The following is a 23,254-nucleotide window of genomic DNA, read 5'->3' as shown; positions in this document are numbered from 1 at the left end:
GGGCTGGCGAGGGGGATTTAGGCCATGGTCGTAAATATTCATTGATTAGAATCAAGCTCCTGCTGGGGGAATTGATTGCCCGGTGGTAAATACAACCGTTTGTATTCAAGTGCCCGCTTTTTAATGCGTCTCCGTTTTTCACTCATTCTTCCTCCTCGGAGCACTGTAGCAATTGGGATGGTAACACCGGTCTCACCCAGTGGCGTGGCGTACTTTGCGATTTATCGATTGATCTGCCATTTAAACCTATGGAGAATGATCGATAAACAGGGTGTCGCATCGAACACCTTAATATCGATTCTTTACCATGCATAGCTTCAAGTGGGTCGATAATCGATCATTCATGCCTCGCCATTGGTCTTACCTCCATTTGAAACCATTGCAGTCCGTAGATTGTAGGTGATGCAGGCTGTCTCGATTAATATCGATTGTTTTCCGTACATTTAAATGAATGGCTTGGGTACTGTCCGCCTGCAAAAGTTGCTGCTAACTCCAACGGGCCAAATCATCGAAATTCACAATAATCAATCGTTGTAGGGAAAAAATTTACGGAGACAAGGAGTGTGGCGACAACAACCAGACTCCTCTTTAATGATACACTATATGACAGCAATACGTATGACAAACTTTATTCTGAATTTATAGGTCGGAATATACGAAAGACTGCGCCCCAACCCCATAGGAAATAAATATGAACCGCCTTGCAACCACCCGCCTTCACCAATAGGACACCTCCATTTTCTTTTCGTCATTTTCGATTTTTGAAAGTCTAAATCGCTCCACCCTAAGATCCAAGTTGGGTCGCGCATGAATGGAAAAATGAGGAAACTTGAGTTCAGGTTGAACCATCTCTCCTGCAACGAATGAGACTGACGAGACAACACTGAAAGAAAAATTCCGGCCGTGAAAGCCGTACTTGCGGGCTATGTAGACATACCGTCCGCGTTCCGGGTTCAGAGGCCGAAAGTTCCGGGCACTGGAGCCGTAGCTATGACTGCTCTGGGTGCTAAGCCCAGAACTTTCGGCCTCTGAACCCGGAACGCGGACGGTATGTCTACATAGCCCGCAAGTACGGCTTTCACGGCCGGAATTTTTCTTTCAGTGTTGTCTCGTCAGTCTCATTCGTTGCAGGAGAGATGGTTCAACCCTGAACTCAAGTTTCCTCATTTTTCCATTCATGCGCGACCCAACTTGGATCTTAGGGTGGAGCGATTTCGACTTTTTCAGGAATTCTTTCGGTGGGTAGTGAAAAAAAGTTGGGAAATGGGCTGAATTTAACGTAGAAAAAATTTTAGGCCGAAATTCCGATTTCTTGCTGGCGCGCCTAAGCCTAAAAGGCCTAAATTTTGAAATTGGACATTTGAGGCTTGATGTATATGGTTTCCCATATCGGAATTGACGAGTTGCGGCTTTTAGAGCGATAATTTCGTCCGTTTGACCGTATCTATGACTGAAAATCGAGAATCTGACATTTTTATGCGCGTGAGTCGACGCGAGAGCGAGCATGCCCGGGAGACGGCGCGGCGCCGCGACGCTGACCCTGCCCCGCGCGTCGCCGCTACCACCTGCCACTGTTGTGTTGCATGCTGCATCTCGCTGCCTTTTATTATACAGGGTTATCCAAAAGTCACTGACCACCCCTGTAACTTTTTTTCCAAATTACGATAGAAGTTTGAAACTTTGGGAATGTTCCTCGGTCTAAAGTAGCAACTTTTTGGTCCCCCCAAAATTTTGGGGGGGCGGCCCCCCTTAAGGGAGGCGGGGCCTAACTTTTTTTTTCAAATGGCAACCCCCCTTTTGTGATACCTCATTCAAAAGATAATAAAAAAAGAAAATTTTTGGCGCAAACCGCAGGTCAAAATGTTCATTTTTGACAAAATGGCGGCCGGTCAAAGTTCAAAATGGCGGAAATTTGGCATCTCCGTTGTTTATTGACGGATTGGTGTGAAACTCGGAATCTTAGGGTTTTTTGAGATGAGAAAAACGATTCTGGCATTGGTTTTCCAGAAAAGTCAGTCCTTTTCAAAACGGCGGCGGTCAAAATGGCGGCCTAGAGCGGGAAGTGGATATTTAGGCTGCATATCGTTGGATTTGCAGGAAACTTGGTAACTGGGGGTATTTCGGCACGAGAAGATCGAATCTTTCATTGGATATCTGAAATTTTGACAAATTCCAAAATGGCGGCGGAAAAATTGCGGGAAATCAGTTTTACGGCTGTTTACCGATGGATTTGCATGAAATTCGATATCCTGGCGGTTTTTGGCTGGATTAAAAGGAATCTTTCATTAGATTCTTGAAATATCAAATAATTTTATGCTAATCCATCGGTAAAGAGCCGAAAAACTGATTTCCCGCAATTTTTCCGCCGTCATTTTGGAATTTGTCAAAATTTTCAGATATCCAATGAAAGATTCGATCTTCTCGTGCCGAAATACCCCAGTTACCAAGTTTCATGCAAATTCAACGATATGCAGCCTAAATATCCACTTCCCGCTCTAGGCCGCCATTTTGACCGCCGCCATTTTGAAAAGGACTGACTTTTCTGGAAAACCAATGCCAAAATCGTTTTTCTCATCTCAAAAAACCCCAGGATTCCGAGTTTCACACCAATCCGTCAATAAACAACGGAGATGCCAAATTTCCGCCATTTTGAACTTTGACCGGCCGCCATTTTGTCAAAAATGAACATTTTGACCTGCGGTTTGCGCCAAAAATTTTCTTTTTTTATCATCTTTCGAATGAGGTATCACAAAAGGGGGGTTGCCGTTTGAAAAAAAAAGTTAGGCCCCGCCCCCCTTAAGGGAGGCCGCCCCCCAAAATTTGGGGGGACCAAAAAGTTGCTACTTTAGACCGAGGAACATTCCCAAAGTTTCAAACTTCTATCTCAATTTGGAAAAAATTTTGGATAACCCTGTATATCGTCACCTTCCAGGCAAAGTATCACAAGCGCCATGCGACGTTTAAAAATTTCCGCCGCCATTATAATTTTTTACAGAGAAATTGTTCAACGAAGCTGTCCGAAAATTTTACTGAATTTTCTTTGTGCTGCCGATAAAATTTAGTGAAATTTCCAAACAGATTCAACCAACAATTTCTCAGTAAAAAAATATAATGGCGGCGGAAATTTTTAAACGTCGCATGCGCTTGTGATACTTTGCCTGGAAGGTGACGATATAATGGCGCCACTCAATACACAAACCAACAAATGTACCTAAAACGATTGTTGCTTTAATGATCCTCGTTAGATTTTGCTTTGAAAAGATCATTGGATCTCCAATAACCATCCTACATCTGTTTCCCAGCACGATTCTTTAAGGGGCACGTAAAAGCCACGGGGAGCAACTCGCGAACTAGCAAAGAGCGGTGGCGGTGGATACTCTAATCTGCCGAACGGAAGATCGCGGAAGTAAACGGAGAAACTTAGGACGAGCTCAGAGCTGAGATTCTTTCCGACAAGCTTAGCGGGGAGTGATACGATCGCTCCTCAACCGGGTGGGCCGGGGGGGGGGGGGGTGGGGGGGGGGGGGGGCTCCGGGGGACCGCGACTCGAAGTTTCGAGTTTATCGAGTGGCTCCGCTGCAGATTTTTAGATTAAAATGCAAAGCGGCGCTCCACGGCGCACCTCGCCGCGCCAACTAAGAATCAGGTGAGCGAAACTCAGGAACTTGAGTAATGGGGCATTGCGAAAACAGAGTGGCTTTGTTTGGATAAGCTCGCTTTTCAGCCGCCGTGAAATATCGCGCCTCTGAAACGTCGCCGACTACAATGCGGGAACATAGATGTGTGCGGAAGTGGATGTGCGAATGGTGAAAGCGACTATGTGGAAATGAGTCGAATTGTAGGGAATTATGTGCATAGGATTTGCCAGCTTCGTAGCTCCTTTTGATTAAGGTTATTTTCATTTAGTTTCGTATATACGTTGAAATGCCCTGTCATGCCGAAGAAAAACGCCGTATGAGCATTCGGATGCTGGCGAATTTTATTTGGTAAAAATATGAATTTTCCGGCGAACTTGTGACTTTTTCCTTTGAAGGAAAAACGGTGTATGAATATTCGGATGTTGGGAAAATTCATCTGGTAAAAAAATGAATTTTCCGGCAAACGTGTGACTTTAAACTTTTAAGTTTTAGTAGGATTTTCTTTGAAATCTGGTCCAGTGTACCTTTACCTTTATCTTGTCGCCACAATCGTAACAGCACCACTAGCGCACCTCTACAGCGGGAAGCTTAAGCTTCAGTTTTCACAGACATTTTACGTGCATGTTAGGCTGGGTGGCAAAAAGCGGACCCTCCATGCGTGGAACAACGCGCGAGTCAGAACGTGTCATCTCTAATAACCTCGTTGAAGATACTTAACTCTTCTTTCACGTCTAGCGTTCTATACCCTCGCACAGGACGTCGCTCCACTGGCGTAAGGACGTATCTTGATTTCCACGTGATCCCTGTTTTACATATAAATTCATATTTTTTGGGGCTCATGTGAAAATTGATGTTAGAAGAGCAACGAGAAGAGCTTACTGCCGTGCTAAGGAAGAACGCCGTATAAACCTTCAGACATTGCCGAATTCCCTTTGATAAAACACGAATTTCTTCGTAAACTTATGAATTTATTCCTGCCAATTTTTCAGATAATTTTGTCCACAATTTCCTCTAAGGCTTCCAAAAAATGAAAGAAAAAAAATCATAATTTTCCTTTAAAAGGAACATTTTATCGGGGGAAATTCGGCAAATCTCGAATGTTCATACGGCGTTTTTCCTTTAGCACGGGAGAGCGAGCGTTTTCGACTGGAATCAAATTTTCCGGCGTTAATAGTAGGCGGGGCCGGGCGGAAGGGGGCGCGAGGGTGTGAATGTGACGACGGCGGGGACGGCTCAAGGGGGCGGGGGGAGGGGGAGGGGCGTCGGCGGCAAAAAAGGCTTGAAAGGCTCCGTTGACGCGTAGTCATGTGAATTTGATTAGGGTTCGAGCTTGAGCACAAAGGAATCCAATTTTGAAAGTGAGCCAGAATTAAAGGTTGTTAAATGTGCCGCACGCGTGCCATGTGCCATGTGCGACGTGCGACGCTCAACGTGTGCGGTGACCGACTCCGATCAAACTTATTACTAATCGATATCAAACTGCCCGCTTTCGGCCCCTAGCCCCACCACGCCCCCCCCCCCTTTCGCTCAGCTCCGTGCGTTCTCTGTCCACCCTCCCTCCGCAACCCCCTCCAGACGAGTCTTCAGCTTTTTCCAGATAGTCCCCCCGTGGAGAGAGTTAAGACACACTGGAAAAAAACATATTGGATCTAGAGTCCAGACTCTTGAAAACATTGACAAGAAAAAATACTCTTGATTCAATCGGATGTTTGCTTGAATCAAAACGAAACCCGCTTAAATTAAGAGGCTTGGTTCTTGATTTTAGCTAGATTCTGATTGAATCAAGAGTACTTTTTCTTGTCGATGTTTTCAAGAGTCTGGACTCTAGATCCAATGTGTTTTTTTCCAGTGCATGCCTGCCTTGTTACCTCTTATGGAAAAATTAACTTTTTCTTACTGATTTTTTTTCAAAATATTGTGATTCAAATATTGTTGTGTGCCGTCCCCACCTCACCACAGAAAATTCTTTAGCTTTGTCCAGATGATTCCCTCGTGGAGAGAGTTAAGACATGCCTGCCATGTTACCTCTCATGGACTTTTTTTTTTTTTTGTAACTTCTCGATTTTTCTAAACATATTATGCGATTTTCGTGAACTGTCAGCGGCCGTCTCGAGCTCTATTCACTTATCGTCAGGTTATCTATCTATTTAGGAAAAGCATTGGCAAATATGTTGTTCCAAAATGGGACAAAAATGTGCGTTCTTATCGCGAAACGTACACGGAAAAAAATGAGTTAGGGTTGAGGACTAGTTTCTGCCCTTCAACACTACCGCGCGGTACCTGATTTCGCAGTCGTAAGCCAAGGTAGTGCTGAAGCCTACCTCGCGCTTGCGTTCCACGCTAGATGACCTGTGACGTTCAGAAACAGATCTGGCAGCGCGTAGGCACAGAAACAGAAGGCTCCAAGGATAGATCCGGCAGGGCTGAAGCCTACTTGATGCAAAGTTGCCAAAATGTGCGAAAAAATCTGTTTACACCCGTAGAGCATAATTTCATCGCGCACAATATAGTTTTTTCAATTATTTTTATTTTTTTTTAAATTTTAAATTTTTTTTTAATTTTTTATTTTTTTTAAATTTTTTATTTTTTTTAAATTTTTTATTTTTTTAAATTTTTCTTGCAGTTTATTTGGCTTTTCTTCCTGTTTTTTTTTGTTGCTCAGGAAGCCATAGCTAGCTATAGACACGAGTTTTTACAAAGAAATTATTTGATTGTCAACGGGCATCAGGGGGACTTTTAGAACATTCATGCTCCACAGCTCCGGCTTTCAAATCTTCAGGGATTAAGGTCGAGTAGAATTTGTTTCTGCTGATCCACTCGTCAGTTCGGTGAAAATTTGTCGCCACTACCGGGATTCGAACCCGGGATCTATGGGTCTAGAGTCAGACGCGCTAACCACTAGGCCAACCTGGCCAACTAGCTTATGTCAAGGAAAATCTGAGTTTTTGGGTGTTGATTCTTTCCTCATAGTATTAAACTATTACTTTAAATAAAGCGCCGGACTGGGCAACGCGACGCGGGGCAGCCATGTTTTCTTTCCTCGTCCGAGGCAATTACGATGACGTAGTCGAGCAGTCCACGGCGCATACGCATCCCGGACATTCTAGCCTTCCGCAAGAGAAATTCTACTTGTGGAAACAAGCTTGCCGTGTGTGTTGCAGTCAAGCGGTGGGTAGGCGCTACGAACAGCGAGAGGTAGCGTTGACGAATACATGTTCTGTTCCTCAGGACTACCGACCCTAAAACTACCCATAGGTAGTGCCGAACCCTACCTTGATTTTTTTCCGTGTAGTCCGAACAGGGCCGGATTTACCTACTTGCCGCCCATGGGCCGCCTGTATTTTGCCGCCCCCCTCTCATTCGTTTTTAAACATCGATTAAAACCATCAAATGAACGTGCCAGCGAGGAAGGAGTGCATGAGACGTGTTTACACGTGTTGAACACTTTTTTTGGGAAAGCCCTGTCAACACTACTAGCAAAAGTTCACGGAACTTTGCGCAAAAATTAAGTTTCGTAAACCTATCTTTGTGTGGACAAGGCCTTTCATTCATAAGAAATGAACGAAAAAATTATGAAAGAACAAATATAAATGTAGATTAATGATTTTAACTTCCGCTGCCGCGCCGCGCTGCGCAGACCGCATTGTGTTTGGCGCAATGCGTGAAGTATTCACGCAGTCTTGTAGGCGCTATCCGTTTCACACTGACCGCAATGACTGCACTGTGTTTGATGCAATGCATGAAAATTTCGTGTAGTCTTGTAGGCGCTAATATATGTTACATGCCGGTCGCCGCGCCGAGGACATCTCCTTTTCATCTCAAGTCCTCGTCATCATTTCTCCGTAAGTCGCGCCGTTCCAGGCCAAATTGCGTGTTTGGTTTCTCTCTTAACTCGACCGATTGAAGGTGCTGTCTCTTGTATCACTGAAAGACGACAAAAGTAGAAATTACTATACTCTCAGAAAATGAGAGATTTCGTCGCCTTTTCTCGTTTATAATTTTTTTCTCTAAATCCGAATTTTCTTTATACCTACATTTAAAAAAATTGCAAAATTTGCCGCCAAGGGCCGCGGCCCATGTGGCCATCCCTTAATCCGGCCCTGACTGTCCGAATGTGCAGCAGGAACATCTGCAAATCTTACGCAAGGAAACTGACCTTAAAGTTTGCACATTTTTCAGTGTACGTTATTTCGGAATTTAAATTTTTTGTTATAGTAAATCATCATAATCTCTTTTAAGGACCCATTTCCAAAGGAATGCCAAAATCACTCGCTGAATGTTGGGGTCATCGGTCTGATGCCTAAATTTTGCGCGTGACACGCAAAATTCAAGGCACCGATGAAGTTTGGAGCTCAATAGATATCAGTTTGTGTGAAGTATTTGAATAGATTTGATACAAATCTGGATGAAAATGTCACGAATTTACGAAATTCCAGCTGATGGGCGATGACTGTTGACTCCCATATTCAGTTACCAAATTCAGCGTGCGATTCCAGCTTTAATTTTCTGACTTTCACTTGCGGTTTGCAAAAATTATCTTTTTCATGATGCTATGTTGAGGATCTCGTCGGACCTCCTTGGATCACAATGTAAACCACAGGGGGCCTCCTACACGAAGAAAAAAACTTCGTGCGTGGGACCCGAAGTTTAGGTCATATGGATCTCTGAAGTTTTCGGATTGAGCATCTGAACACTTTAGGTCCAGCTGCTGCGGTTTTGATCACACATCTGAAACTTCAGTTTTTACATCTGAAGTACTTCGGTTTTAATATCCGAAAAACTTCGGTTCTCACATCTGAAGTACTTCAGCCGTAAGAACTGGAGTTTCAGATGTGTGATCCGAACCTCGACAGCTAGACCTTAAGTGTTCAGGTGCTCAATCCGAAAACTTCAGAGATCCATATGACCTAAACTTCGGGTCCCACGCACGAGGTTTTTTTCTCCGTGTAAGGATGGGAGCGTTTCAGGAACGACTATAATTAATCCTTGTAAACTTTGAAAGCTTCTTAGAGGCCGGATATATGCAACTGGTTGTCCACGCACAACATCAATAACTTTCGTCTCACCCTGTTACACTTTGGCTGCGGGGTCCATAAAATATTCCGTCTTCACGTTCGAAGGAAAAGCCGACCCGCCGAGCATCTCGCAAGAACCGATCAACTCCATCGGAAACCCCGAGTGGATACGCGCTTTTTCCCTACGTCCTGTATATCGGCGGTTCTGAGCCTCTATCACGGCTTTCGATTATCGAAGGAGATGAGCAGGAGGCAGTATTGACCATTTATCAAAAGCAGCCCCCGGACGTGCCGCGCCGTCGCTGAGTAATTTCACTAATGTCTCAGCGAGGTATTCGCACGTCTCCAACACCTCGATTATCGAAGATCGATAGCTTTCTATCCCATCAATGCTATCGATCGATCGATTCGATTCGAGGGATTCGAGAATCGATCCCCAAGGCGGAACCCGCCGCTTAGTGGAATAATTACTAATTTTCAAAGCACCACGACACTCAGATTATTCAGCCTACCACTCAAGACGAAAGCGCTCGCGGTTTGAACCAGCTCACCCCCGTTATCTGATGCACCCTGGAATGAACGGAGCCTTATGGAGCTCAGGGCGAGGGAGGAATGGGACTTGTGGGGTTTTGACAGGGATGGATTCGAGATAGGACCTAGGACGGGGCCGCAGCCTCGATCTGCTCAGGGTATTAATTAGACAAAGGGTTTCCCCGCGGAGAGATTTCGAGGGCGCTAAAAAGGAAAATCCGACCGCGGGGGAGAAAGGGAGGACCGAAAGGGAGGATAAGGAAAAACTTACGGAGGAACACGGAGAAAGCCCCAGAAATCTCGTGTCTCAGACCTTAGATAGGAGTTTATTGGACGTATCTTGGACTGTTACCGTCTTTCATCTCTCCTCGGAGGACGCTTCGCTGGTCCGTTTGTGTTTCCACCCTGTCCTCGGTCTTTCTTGATCCTGCGCTTCTTTTCTCTCCTTTTGACTGCTGTCCTAAGGAAGAACGCCCTGTGAACTTGCAAATGTTGCCAAATTTACTCTAAAAATACTGATTTTTGAGGAATGGCATGAATATTCTTCAGTATGTTGGAGTTTTTTAGCCAACGTGCGTTTTGCTGAATTTTAACGCTCTTTGGCTAAAAAACTCTAACGTACTGTCTTACGACCCGTGCGTCTACCGAAATCAGTTTGTGGAATATTGTTCATTGAATTTTTTTCAATTGCTCAAATTGCAGAAAAAATCTCTGAGATTTTGAAGGAAAAATAGTCAAAAATTTCCCCGAAGATTCGTGATTCGTCAAAAGAAAAGTGGCAACGTTTGAAAGATCGTGCGGCGTTCTTCCTTAGCGCGGTAGTTGTCACCTCTTCTGTTTCTTCTTTCCTCGTGTTTTCGATTCATATCTTTTCTACCTCTTTGATTGACTGAATTCGGAAGGAGCGTATCTCCAATTAAACAGATTTTACTAAAATCAGCTTATGTTTACGAGACGTTGCCTAATTTTCTTGGAATTATGTGTCTTTCAAACTGAAACCCAAGCAACACTGACTTTGGACATTTTGTGAATGTATTAGTCATAACCCAGGGTAAATTCGAGATAAGTTTAGAAGCGCCAAGTAATTTAATTCCCTTTTTTGCGCTTTTCGAAATTTTTATTTGGTCTAAGTAACTTTATTAGAAGTCCCATTTCAGCAATATGCAGCCGCTACTTTACCCATGACTGTGGTCATCATAGCAATGCTTTTTCAGAGCAGGCAGTGGCGAGGCGTGATAGACCGATTATCGATATTTCCCATTTGAATTTGTGGTAAAGACTCGATTATCAAAATGTTCGTTCAAACACCCTGTTTATCGATCCTCTCCCATAGGTTTAAAAGGCAGATTAATCGATTTATCGCGAAGTGAAAATGAGCGAGAGAGGAGGGGATCCCTGTCCCCTAGAAGAGCCTGCTTGTCATTTTTGTTCATGAGCTTTCGATCAGGCGAACGGACCACCAACCGTCCTACTTCCCTCATCCCCCCCGCCCCTCTTTCGTCCCCGCCCCGCCCGCTGTAACCCTACTCTGCGAAACACGAGCTCATTTATTACATTTCTCTCCTCTGTTTCCCTTTTTTCTCTCTTTTTAAGCACGTCCAGCATCTTTTTTGCTGGACGCAGCGAAACAAGTCTTTCCTTTTTAAATAATACCTCTCAGTTTTCCCCCAGTCTAATGAAAAAGGGAAATAAAATCTGACTCGGATTAATTCTATCCATCAGGTCCCTTCGTTGGGGTTTCAGGGCGACATCGTCCGTTCACTAGTCCATTTTGTCTCCATTTTGTTCTGTTTTTCTTTTTTTCTCCTGGATTTTGTCCCCCCTTCCCTCCCTTTTCCCCGTCCCCGCGCCGAGAAAGAAAATTCCATTCGACGTTTCCAGGGCAGAGGGTTTAGAAGGTATATGCGTACCCTCATTTTCACCGTTTTTATTTTTTTTACTTAAGGCAGATGAGGGTGCAGTCACCTTGAACGGATAGGGCACAATCAACCATTTTGACTTAAAGAATAGCGTCTTTTAACTTTACTCCTCTAAGTTGTTTTTTATCGTTATTCTGACAAAGAAGAAGGAAGGAGTGCTATCATCTTCCGTTGCGCTTTTTACCGAACCCGTTATTTCCCGGTCCATTTTAGATTATAATCTTTGCAATCGGTGAAAATGTAATCTTTATTCCCGTTTGTGACACTGTGGAGGCCTAAAATACGGGAACCAATGAGAAATGGATTCACATATTGTCTTGACTCTCAGTTTAAAGGGACTCAAGCGTAACCTTCGAAATTTCCGACTTGTCCGAACCCTCCCTATACCATAGAGTACCCTATTCACGTACTCAAGCTTCAACCGATTACGTTGCTTGGATTGTCACCGGCCTGTGCAATGTATTGTCTCCGCAGTGGAGCCAATTAGAAACGGATTCTACATGTATTAACTCTCACCGTAAAGGGACTCTCCATCCACGCTACCCGACAACAATCGGAGGGACACGTGACGGTGTGCCGCTTGGATGAGGTCGCGGCAATTGATGTCAGACCGAATTTATGTTTAGATCGAGGACAAATCCGCGGGCAAATCGAGGCGCGTACGCCGCACACTGGACCGAGTCAATAGGAGAAGTCGGACAAAATCTGGAAACTTTGAAAGCTTATATTTTCGAAAATAAAACAGAAAAGTTTAAAAGCCGGTTTTTCCGTGCAATTTTCCTTCAGCAACACCAGCGGGCCGATTATTTAAATCGATAGATAAAGAAGACAAAAGAGATACTGAGGGATCCTATTGGTGGAAGCGGGTGGTTGTAACAGACAAAGAAGGTAGGTAATAGCCTAAGTAAAGGCAACCCACGAGGGACCCGATAGTTAGTCCATCATTTTTTGCCTTAGTCTGTAGGAACCATCCATTTCAACCAATAGGATAGCTCCATACTTCCTATGTCTTCTTTGTCTATAACTTTGTCTATAAGCTTCAATAATCGGCCCGCTGAGTGTCTACAAGTCCAGAATCTCCAAAAAGTACAGAAATAGTGCTGATTTTTCGAGGGCGATCCGGAAGCACTGGAGATGTGCTGAATTCCGCAAGAAGGTCCGGAATGTTCTCACTTTTCTGTCATTTTTGTCGCAATTTGAGCGGGAAATTCAAATTGTTGAAATTTGCCGGATTTTGTCAATGGGAGGTACTGAAAAAGTACTGAATTTTTCTGTTGAGAAGGTTGATCAAGAGTCCTTCTTCTTGTCAATGTTTTCAAGAGTCTGCGGACTCTAGATCCAATGTGTGTTTTTTTTTTCTAGTGATAAATTTGCGACGAAATAAAAATGAAAATTTGAAACTCTAGCCTAAAATTTCATGTGCGGCCTCTCCTATCAGTTCGTTCCACTGTGCGCCAGCAGGGTTAATGATCTTACCACCTTGAAAGCAGCCGAGTCTCTACCACCCCCCGTCGTGCCCCCTCCGTCCCCTTCGCTCGAGCTTCCTTGCAAATTCAATTAAGATCCCCCCCTCCCTGCGCCGGAGGGGGGCGCACCATCCCTTCATTACCCGTCTTCTCACCCTCGTTCCGGCCCCCGGCGAGCACGAATCACCCCCGCCCCTCTTAACTATCCTGGATTAACCGAGAGTCGCGGGTAAAAATCAAAAGTCCTACATTGTTTTATTTAAATTAAGTCCTCGTTCTTGGCGACCGTTTAAATAGTCTCCTGTGCTGAGGGAAAACGCCGTATGAACGTTCAAATCAACTGTGAAACTCCAAAACCACGTATATCGGCTTGCGACGCACAGTGGATCGAATCAATAGGAGAGGTCGGACAAAATTTGGAAACTTCAAACGCTTACAACTCCGTTTATACAAAACTTTGAGGTTCTGAAAGTGGCTCCACTGGTTTTCTCGTGAAATTTTTCGCTATAAGCACCCCTTGAAATTTAAAATGCGACGAAATAAACTTCAAAATTTGCAGTTTGAGTCAAAAATTTCATGTCCGACCTCTCTAATTGACTCGAACCACGGTGTGACGTCGCAAACTTCCTATCATATTTTGTTTTTAGGTGGAAAACTACTCAACGGCAATTCTTAAAAACTGCCTTGATTTGTTTTCCTTGTGCAAGGAAAATTCTATGAAAACTTCAGGGAATGATGTTGATTTTTCCTGCTTTAAAAAATAAAACAGTAAGTGGTAAGATTTTAAAACACCGCAAATCGTCGCTCCTCTGACGTAAGGGCGTATTACAATCCCCACGTGAACACTGTTTCACATTTACATTCTTGCTTCCCAGAGCTCACTGGGAAATAGAGATACGCCTTCACGCTAGAGGAGCGACGAAATGAGATAAGTGGCTTTGGAGTTTCACCGTCGAGATGCTGCCGCGTTACTTTTGATGAGGTACGAATGTCTTGAAAAAGTTGGGAATCGTTTTCCTTAAGTTTTTCATGGAATTTCATCCGCAATAAGATCGAGATAAAGCATTGCTTGTAACTCATTGCTTTTTGTATCAATTTCAATAATCAGCCTGCGGACCTATTCTTTGGCCTCCACTAACGGCCACATCGTCCCCCACTGACCAGTGGCGTGGCGTGCTTTGCGATATATCGATCGATCAACCGTTTAAATCTATGAAGAAGGATCGATGAACAAGGTGTTTTCAACGGACACCATAATAATCGATTCTATACCGTGGCTTCAAATAGGGGAAATATCGATAATCGATCATTCACGCCTCGCCTCTGCCACTGACGTAAGGATGTGTCTCATTTTCCATGTGAGCCCTCTTTTACGTACAAATCCATGTTTTCTGGGGTTCATGCGGAGATCAAGACACGTCTTTACGCCAGAGAAGCGATGACAAGGCGACACCGTTTTAGTTCCAATAAAATTTTCTCAGTGTGCTTATAGTGAGCAGAGCAAGAAAATACATAAGGAACACAGATACAGCAGAGGAATAACCAAAATTATTCTCCTTTTTATAATTTTATAATAGAAAAAATCGGTAATATCTTTAATAAAAGAGAAATTACCGGAAAATTCACTGGTCAAAATAATTTTGGGGTAAAATTTTGTGCCGGAATCTACGAAGCGCTCAACAACCCCGAGTGATATGAATGAGGAGCAGAATCAATTCTCCTTACTGAATGAGTTGCACCATTCTGCCGTGTTAAGGAAGAACGCCGTATGAACGTTCGAGAGTTGCCAAATTTTCTTCGATAAAATGCTTATTTTTGAGGAAAGCTTTGGATATTTTTCCTTGACATTTTAAGAATTTTTAGATGAAATTGAGAAAAAAATTGTCTGAAAAATTGGAAGGAAAATATTCATAAGTTTACTGGGAAATTCGTGTTTTATTAAAGGAAATTTGGCAACACCTAAAGGCTCATACGGCGTTTTTCCTAAGCACAGCGGCATTACTGAGCGGAACATACTCTTTTTGCAGAGTGTTATACGCTTTTATTGTGCTGATTTCACTTCGCATTCAGATTACTCGGGGGCTTTTAGGCGCTATGTAGTCTCCGGCACCGAATTCAACTCCTCGATCTTGAACAGAGTGTTTGCGCACAAATACGAAAGCCGAAGCCTCGCCTTAGAGCAGAAACAAAAACTGAACTAATTTCCGAGTTGATCCTCGTATGCGAGCTCATTCTGTAACTAGCGCGTGGATATTTGGACTCGATAAAGGAGCGGAAGGATTCAGCATAAAAAATGAAGAAAGTGTGGCAGTGAGACGAGAGCGAATGTAAACAATGGCGACGTAATAGAGCGTAACCGAGGCAGCAATGCCGGAGGATGTGCGCGGAAAGCATGATATTCCGCCCGGCGAACGAGGAACGTTGGACGTTGAACGTTGAACGTTGACGTTATGACAAAGAGGGAAAAGATGCGACAGCTGTGCTCGAAGCGGAGCCACCGCCGCCGCCGCGATCATGCTCGTGTATCGCTCAGCGTCACCGCCCTTCGCCGCATGTCGCACAGGGGTGGATCGATGGGGAGGGTCGGACACGAAGTAAACATTTGAAAAAACACATAATTAAAAGCTTATCCCAAGTAGCAGTGATCGCGATAAATAGCGATTTTATCGGTTGGTTATCGCGATTATATCGGTGGCAATATATCGAGATATCATCGCATTTTAAATCGCGATACATGCCGATTAAATCTCAACAAATCGCGATACATGCCGATTAAATCGCGCCAATAATCGCGATTTTTATTTCGAAAATATCGCGATAAATTGTAGGGCGATAAAAGCGCGATTTTATCGCGATAAGATCGAGGATAATCGCTCAGATGTTGATGATCCTGGCGATTTTTCCGTTGAGAAATGCTACTTGGGATAGTTTCATTAATACAAAACGTAGAACAGCGCGGCTTATGATTAGCGTATCTATAGTTTCTAGATCGTTGAAAGTACGCCTGAAAATATATAATGTGACTGAATAAACATCAAAATTTGCAGATTTAGTAAAATATGAGGGGTGCCGATAAGGGCCAAAATCGGTCCACTGTCGGAATAATGTGATTTCTGAATATTTATTACTTGGCGACCTATATAAGGTGATTCAAAAGTCCCGCACCAACCCAATCCTTATGGCTCTTGTCTTTTTCCAGGGCAGGGTGATCCCCTTTAAATTATGAAGTGGTCCTACAAATCGTAATCTTTGGCCGCCTTCAATGTTCAGAGTAGGCAATCTCAGCTCCCACGTGATCGAATAGTGTTATCATCGTGAAATGGTGCATTTGCTCGGGATACCCACAAATGGACGTATTCTGTCAAACGGGACAATGTGCATTATGTCGTGAGCTCTGTTATGCATATATTCTTATGGGTCTCAAGGCTCATATCTTAATAAACATTGTTCCGTTCGGCAGAAATACGTCCAAATGAGCTTTTATCATCGGAAAACTAAACAATTTAAAATTGTCTCTGGAAAAACTCCTTGATTTTTCTTCTGTGTTGACGGAATATTTTGTGGAAATTTCAAGCCAAGTTGTTTCTCTTCCAAAAAAGACAATAGGAGCAGTGACTGAAACACAGCACACTGGAAAAAAAACACATTGGATCTAGAGTCCAGACTCTTAAAAACATCGACAAGAAAAAGTACTCTTGATTCAATCAGAATCTAGCTGAAATCAAGAACCAAGCCTCTTAATTTAAGCGGATTTCGTCCCATTCAAGCTAAAATCCGATTGATTCAAGATTATTTTTTCTTGTCAATGTTTTCAAGAGTCTGGAACCTAGATCCAATGTGTTTTTTTTTTTCCAGTGTATTTTGTGGAAATTTCAAGCCAAGTTGTTCCTCTTCGAAAAAAGACAATAGGAGCAGTGACTGAAACACAGAAAGCCATCGGCATCCTATCATTTCCGATCTCGCACCACTGTGCGTTGGCGTCGGCGCCCTCATTGGCTCCCGACACACGTATCCCGGAGACCCGCTCTTCACCGCGTTGAGTCGAGTGACGTGATGCTGTCGTCGCAACTGCCGCCTTCATCGCTCCTAAACAGTTCGACCGCCGCGCGTTTGCTTCCCGTTTATTCTCTGCCATGATAACTCCGAGCTTTCAGTTTCTCATGAATTTTACTTCCGAGCGGGCAAATATTTATGACACGCCGCGGCAACCCCCCCCCCCCTCATTTGATATCTCGAGGGAAGTCCGCGTTTGCAGGTGGGTTTATTCGGTGCCCGAAAAACCGATTTTCTGGACTAGGATCCCGATTTAGTCGACCTTCTTCCGATCAGTGGCGTGGCGTGAGTTGCGATAAATCGATTGATATGTAATTTAAACCCATGGTGAAGAATCGATCATTAAAGTGTTCGCTGCGAACACCCTGTTTATAGATCCTTTTCCATGGGTTTAAATGTTAGATCATTCGATATATCGCAAAGCACGCCACGCCACTGCTTCCGATGAGCTCCTTCTTCGCATCTCGGTAGAACGTTGGACCGCGTTAAGCAGAGAAAAACCAAGCCACATGAGCTATTGCTAAATTTAAGTGGGCAATTTGACTCCTTAGATGAAAACGGTTGTGCGGATTTTCGTCAATATTTCAGTGTATTTTCTGCACAGTACGAAGCGAATTCCTCAAAACTTTCGAAGGAATCCGCACAAACGTTCTCCTGTTAAAGATTAAATTGCCCACTAAAATTTCGCAATAGCTGATGTGTCTTGGTTTCTCTCTACAAACCGCGGTCCAGTTGGAGTTAGGTGAGCTTATTTGATGTCCGATACCCTACTGGACCAATAGAGAAGGTACAAATTTAAGCATTCTGCTGCATGTTTTTTACCCAAAATTTCACGCAAAATACGATGCTCGCAACGAGTATCACTGGAACTAACTCCCAACTAAGCTACTGAACGTGTTTTGAGGCGTAAATTTGATCAGCCCCTTGTGAAAGAACAAAAATCTAATTGAGTTAAATCGTGCGCCAGACGTCGACTAAACGGTGCTAAACGCGCAAAACGCCTTCAATTACGTGTGATACCGTGCAACACACCAAAGTCGAAATAGTTGTATTCTTAGGTTTGAACCTAAGTAAACTGAAGTTACGATGAAGTTGTAACTTTAATACCAGTCTAACTTTGTCCATGAACTGTCGGCGTTCAATTTACGATCTTTTAATTTCGTTGTTGAATTTTTATTCCCCTTGTTTCTTCTGTTTGTTATTTTTTGGCGTGAGTGGTAACACACTACAAGTTTCGGATTTACTGGCTCCAACCTAGTGTAACTGATGAAAAAGTAAACGACGGCGAATTTCTACAGCGCGTTACGGTGGCAATTTCCGGCACGAGGGATTTATCCAATCCCAGCTGTGTATTAATAATGTGATATTGTATTACAGGTGTGACCGATTGGATCCGTCATAATGGAAGGCCCTGTAACTTAATGAAGAAACGCCGGAGACTAATCTTCCAAATTCGTCAGTGAGTTGCAGTGCAAACAAAACAACATGGTGACATGATATCATGACCTGAAACAGATTAATTGGGATTCCTGGGGAATGGAACTATAAATTAAATAATTCATTAAGGAACTGTAAACCCCTCGAATAAAAATGTAGGGCAACTAAAATTTAGGGTATTCCAAATTCGGTTTTTATCCGCTAAGTCAGTGCTTTAAGAGAGCCTCTTCGAAGGAGCTTCTATTGACGCGCAGAAATTCTACTTTTCATCGAAATGATTCGCTAACGAAATGGAGTCGACGGAAGACAATAACCACCTGGCACTCTACTCCCGCCCTGGTTCGCCATCCCAGCAACAGCAGCAGCAGCATCAGCACCAGCATGATGAGCAGCAGCAGAACGAGCCGAGCAGCGTGGACGAGTACGTCGAGCGGCTGGGATCTCGTCTGGGCGTCTTGGAGAACGAGCTCACCTACGCTTGGCGGGCCTTGAACATGTTGTCGCAGGAGTACGTGAAAATGTGGGAGCGGCTCGAAAAACTAGAAATGCTCTTATTCGAGCAGCAGAGCATAATCTCGCAGCTGATCGAGTTCTACAGCGCGAATCTTGGATTGACGCAGCTGTGCGATCCGATGGTAGATTCCTTAGAGAGCATGCGCGGTATAGATTATCAACAAGAGGTTCCTCCTGAAGGCGTTCTGTCTCCTCGGTCATTCATCGCGCAGCTGAAATCTCAACTCGGCGTGACGGACGCTTCGTTCGATGATGCCTCTTATCGGGGAGCGTTAATTTCCCGTATTTGGCCAACCAGGCTGTATCGCAGCTGGGCATGATTTGGGAGGAGTCGGAGGAGGACAGTAACGGGAAGAACGGGACGAAGAAGGACTTTTCTAGTGATCCAACCAGGAGCGAGGCGAAAGAATCCTTATACAGCTGTGCAGAGTACAAAGACTATCGGTTCGGATTAGCTATAAGTCAAGAAACCGACTTGAATGGTTTAGATCAAGAGGCTGTCAACAAACTCCACGAATTAGATCGGCTTAGTAGCAAGTTACAAAAAGACTCGAGCGAGTTGAAATTATTGCAAAATCAGCTGCTCAACCAACAAAGCCTAGCGTCCAGCAAAGCCGATTTTTCGGTCTCCGAGCAAGTGGAAATGAATGACGTCGATGAGCAGCTCCGGCGGATGTACGCAGAGATCGAGCTGGAGAGGTGGAATCTGAGTTCTTCTCCAAAATCGGTCGACGAGCTTTTGATAATATCGGGCCTCTCCAATAGTGGGAGTCGGAACCGTTCCGGGTCAAATTTAAGGCTTTCCAGCGGAGAAATAGCTACCGACTACGAGAAAAAGACGCCGACAGGTTTTTTCTCGACGCCTAACTCGCCAAGAATGCAGACTCGCTTCAACTCGTCCACGGGTAATATTTCCCTCCTGGGAAAACACGACAGCACCACTTCACCCCTGCGGAAAACGTCGTCGAATCGCTCACTTCCCTTATCACCGAAGCGTTCCGATAGTTATCCGTTGAGTTCTTCCTATCCGATCGATTACTCTATCCAAACAAGTTTATCGTCCACTGCCCCCACCCCGTTCAACACAGCTTCTCTATTAAATAAAAACATATTTTCTGCATCGAATGAAAGGATATCGTCGCCCTCGCCGTCAACGATGAGCTTGAGAACGAGACAAGACGGTTACATCGGCGCTTCCCGCCAATCAATGTCAGATTTAGAGTCCCTGCTGAATTCCGCCCCCAGTAGTCCGCCTCCTCCTGCTCCGCAAGATCCGAACCCGTTTCTTAAACCCTCCTCAGATGTAAGCCCACTTCATATGTATAACTCAGGAACTAATAGCTCTAACACCTTTAGTGTGGATCCAAGCCACGGCAAACTCAGCCCGAGGACACCACGATCGCCCAAATCACCCAGAACATCACCCAAACATATAGCCAAATCTAATTCAACGAATATAATCCAAGCAAAATCCGATTCAGGTCTATCGTCCATGAGTTCACAATGGTCCAGCCTAGAGAAATCACCCGGATCACCCAAAAGTGCGTCGAGGTCGAAAACGCCAACATCTTATGTAGCAGATAATCTGAGCCATATAGGACGGGCATCTCAAATTTCCTCGGTTTCGTCGCAATATATTCCAGTTTTAGGTTCTAGCGATAACGAACAGCGATATTACAATTGCCTTAGCTCACAAGATGCCAGCATTTATCAAAGTAGTCAACAACAAAATGGGATGTACAGTAATTTTGTCCCCTCGCCTGCCCCTAGATCAGACTACATCAAGAGTCCTAGACTCTCCAGACGGCATACAGACAGCGGGGCAGCGCCTAGTTCTTACCCAGATGTGTACGAGAGGTTGATGGGACAACAGCCTGCAATCTACTCGATGGCCTGCAGTGATAGAGATCAGAACTACACCTCAGTTTACACCAGTGGAGTGTCAAATATTCTTCCGCAAACCACACTCTCGAATGTACCAGATCTGATAGGACCGCATACAACCAATAGACCATACTTAGAACATCGAAGTAAATCACAATCGAGCCCGGCTCGCCCGAACAGGCGACTTGCTAGGGGATACTCGACGGGTGCTGTGCCAACGGGAGATCTCTCCGATATGGAAGAATACAAGAATGCCATGTATCGAACGATGTTCCCCACTGGTAATATCACCGATGCCCTGACTTACTATCCAACTAGTAGTGCCATTCCAGATAGCAATTTAGTGGATGGTAATAGGTATGACAAAGAATTAAACTATAGTCTATCTCAAGCGCACCTTTCGAGTAGAGGGAGAGATTTGCACTCTAGAAGCATTGATAGCCTAGGCTACAATAACCTAAGCTCTTATCAAGGGCAGCCCCAGTACACCGATTCCTCGATCTCAGACTTATCATCGTACAGTCAAAAAACTACAATCGATTATAATTCATCTCTTCTGAACAAGAGTTACGCAGTCAACCAGCAAGCCAATTCCACTGGTTATGATCCAAGCTCTGTGATTGTCTCAAAATCTGGATATATCTCCATTGCAGCGGACATTAAAGAACCCGTAAAAGAGAAAACTAAAAAGCTCAGAAAGGGCAGCAGTTTGAAAGAGGCCATGAGCCATGTAGGCAGTCAAGTGAGCTTATGGCTGCCAGATATACATTTGAAACGCCACAGATCCTATTCATTACCCACTGATGTTCATCCTGACGACATGCCAGCTCAAAAAGAGTCCAAACGGGGATCGAAACTATCAAGACTGAAGTCTCTGTCCTCTATAGGTTCGTTGCCTAAGAAGACGCGGAAACATCCTATCGTTATGACCGTCTCTAATATTCTTCATAAAGCAAAAAAGAGAACGCACGGCGGACATTCTTTTTCCGACCCTGAGCAGTCAGAGCCGGAATTAAGTGGGCGGCTGAGTCGTGCAAGCGAAGAAAGCGAAGACAGTGTTTTCTCCGATACTCCAAATGACAATTCCGTATTTAGCAAAATCAGTCATCAGAAAAAAATTATGAAAGCACCCTCGGCACCCGAACCCCAATACGACACGGAAAGCCACGATGAGAGAGAAAACATTTTCGAGCCGAGAGAGAAGAAGAGCGCTGATTTATTCTCGGATAATGGCGCGGATGCAGCATCACTTTTCGTTACCATCGGCGAAGTGAAAAAGAGTTCCGTCTCACACGAGTCAGACTTGAACAAAGATGATTCCGTCCAGTTTCCTCCCGTTACCTTCAGTTCTGCTCGCAAGAATGGGCTGTATCGCGAGCTCTAGGAAAGTATCGGCAAAGACACTCGTCTTCTCATTCCGACGAGAACGGTGCCACAATCAAATCGGATGATTCTAACCCTCCTTTAAATGCTCAAAGTAGTCAGGAGGAAAGCTCGACAATAATCGAAATATCCGAAGAACCCGCAGAACCAGAGGTGCCTGAAGAACCACAGCCCAGTGAAATCAATATCGAACAACCCACACCAGTCCCGAGTGAAGTGAGCGAGCCAACCACTGAGGCCAGTCCTGGGGTCCCGCCGCCATACCGAAACCAGAGCCATGATAGGCGACATCATCCACCTCGGCATCAGCAAAGTTTGGAAATCCCGTGGGCAACGCGTGGCTCCGGAGACACTGACGATGACAATAGAAGCACTCATTCTTGGAGGAGCACATCCAGAGTCTCCTCGAGGCGACAAAGCACCGAAGACAGCATAGATAGCGAAGACGAGTGGTACTGCTATGAGCTGAAGAAACTTGAAGAAATGGAGCGTAAAGCGAACATAGAACACGAGCTCCCTAAGCTTGAATTCGAACCTAGTTTCGACACCGAGAACGAGTCTTTTCCTATCATCGCAGAGCTGCCGGAAGATAGCCCTGTTACGGCCGACGGACGGACAGAAAACGAGCAGCAGCAAGACAGCCCGTTTTTGAAAATAACGCCAAAATCCTCAAAATCCCAAAGACCCGAGGACCTTTTCGACGAAACGAGAGAGCCAGAACCTGGAGGCGATTCGTCCGGTGACACTGGAGGACCTGATAGCGCTCATCAATCTGCCGACGAGATGGAGGACTTCGAAGACTATGAACGTACCGGCTCCAGGAGGAGCTCGAACGACGTGCCCACGAAAATACAAAACGGGAGGTGCATTCAAAGTTCCGGTTCAGTTAGTAGGGAGGGATCCGTAAGCGTGCCTCCCAGTGAGGTCTCCTTAAATCTACCCGATGGCGTCGGTTGGGAAAGTGAAACATCCACGCTGAGAGATGGCTCAGCCAGTGTTCCCCCCAGTGATGATATGAGTGTCGTTGATGTAGGTCCAGGTACCCCCTCTTTGCCAAGGTTTAAATTTCCCGATAATGACGGTTATATAAGCCCAATTAAAGAGGACCCAGGTGGTAAAGGGGATGATGGCCCCTTGGGTAGTAAATGGAAACTTGTAAGAACTCTGAACAAGAAAAAAGCTGAGGAAAAAAATAAAGATACAGCCCCGACTACTGCAACTCCTACGGTAAGTTATTGTATTTTATTACCTTACTTCATTTTACAATATTGTAACTTGCCATACTTATTATCCATACTTATTATGCCTTGTCCTATCATTATGTTGTTAATAGGTCCTATAAAAATTGAGAGATTACATTTTTGATGGCTACAATTACGCGAATTTTTTGTCCGGGCATGATTTGATACATCAAA

At 44.5% G+C, this 23,254-nt stretch overlaps 2 protein-coding genes across 3 annotated transcripts in view; both read left to right on the top strand.

The window, feature by feature from the left end:
• Window positions 1–23,254, top strand: part of unc-13 — a 441,250-nt gene that overhangs the window by 315,999 nt on the left and 101,997 nt on the right. The window lies entirely within an intron of this gene.
• On the top strand, window positions 18,739–21,985 carry LOC140224493 (uncharacterized). Its single transcript, XM_072299725.1, has one exon. The coding sequence runs from the start codon at window positions 18,889–18,891 to the stop codon at window positions 21,838–21,840; it is 2,952 nt and encodes a 983-aa protein (XP_072155826.1). The 5' UTR covers window positions 18,739–18,888; the 3' UTR covers window positions 21,841–21,985.

Source organism: Bemisia tabaci, chromosome 4 (genome assembly GCF_918797505.1).
Source record: "Bemisia tabaci chromosome 4, PGI_BMITA_v3".
Lineage (NCBI taxonomy): Eukaryota > Metazoa > Arthropoda > Insecta > Hemiptera > Aleyrodidae > Bemisia > Bemisia tabaci.
Note: the sequence above shows the minus strand (reverse complement) of the source record. Positions and strands in the feature narration are given on the sequence as shown.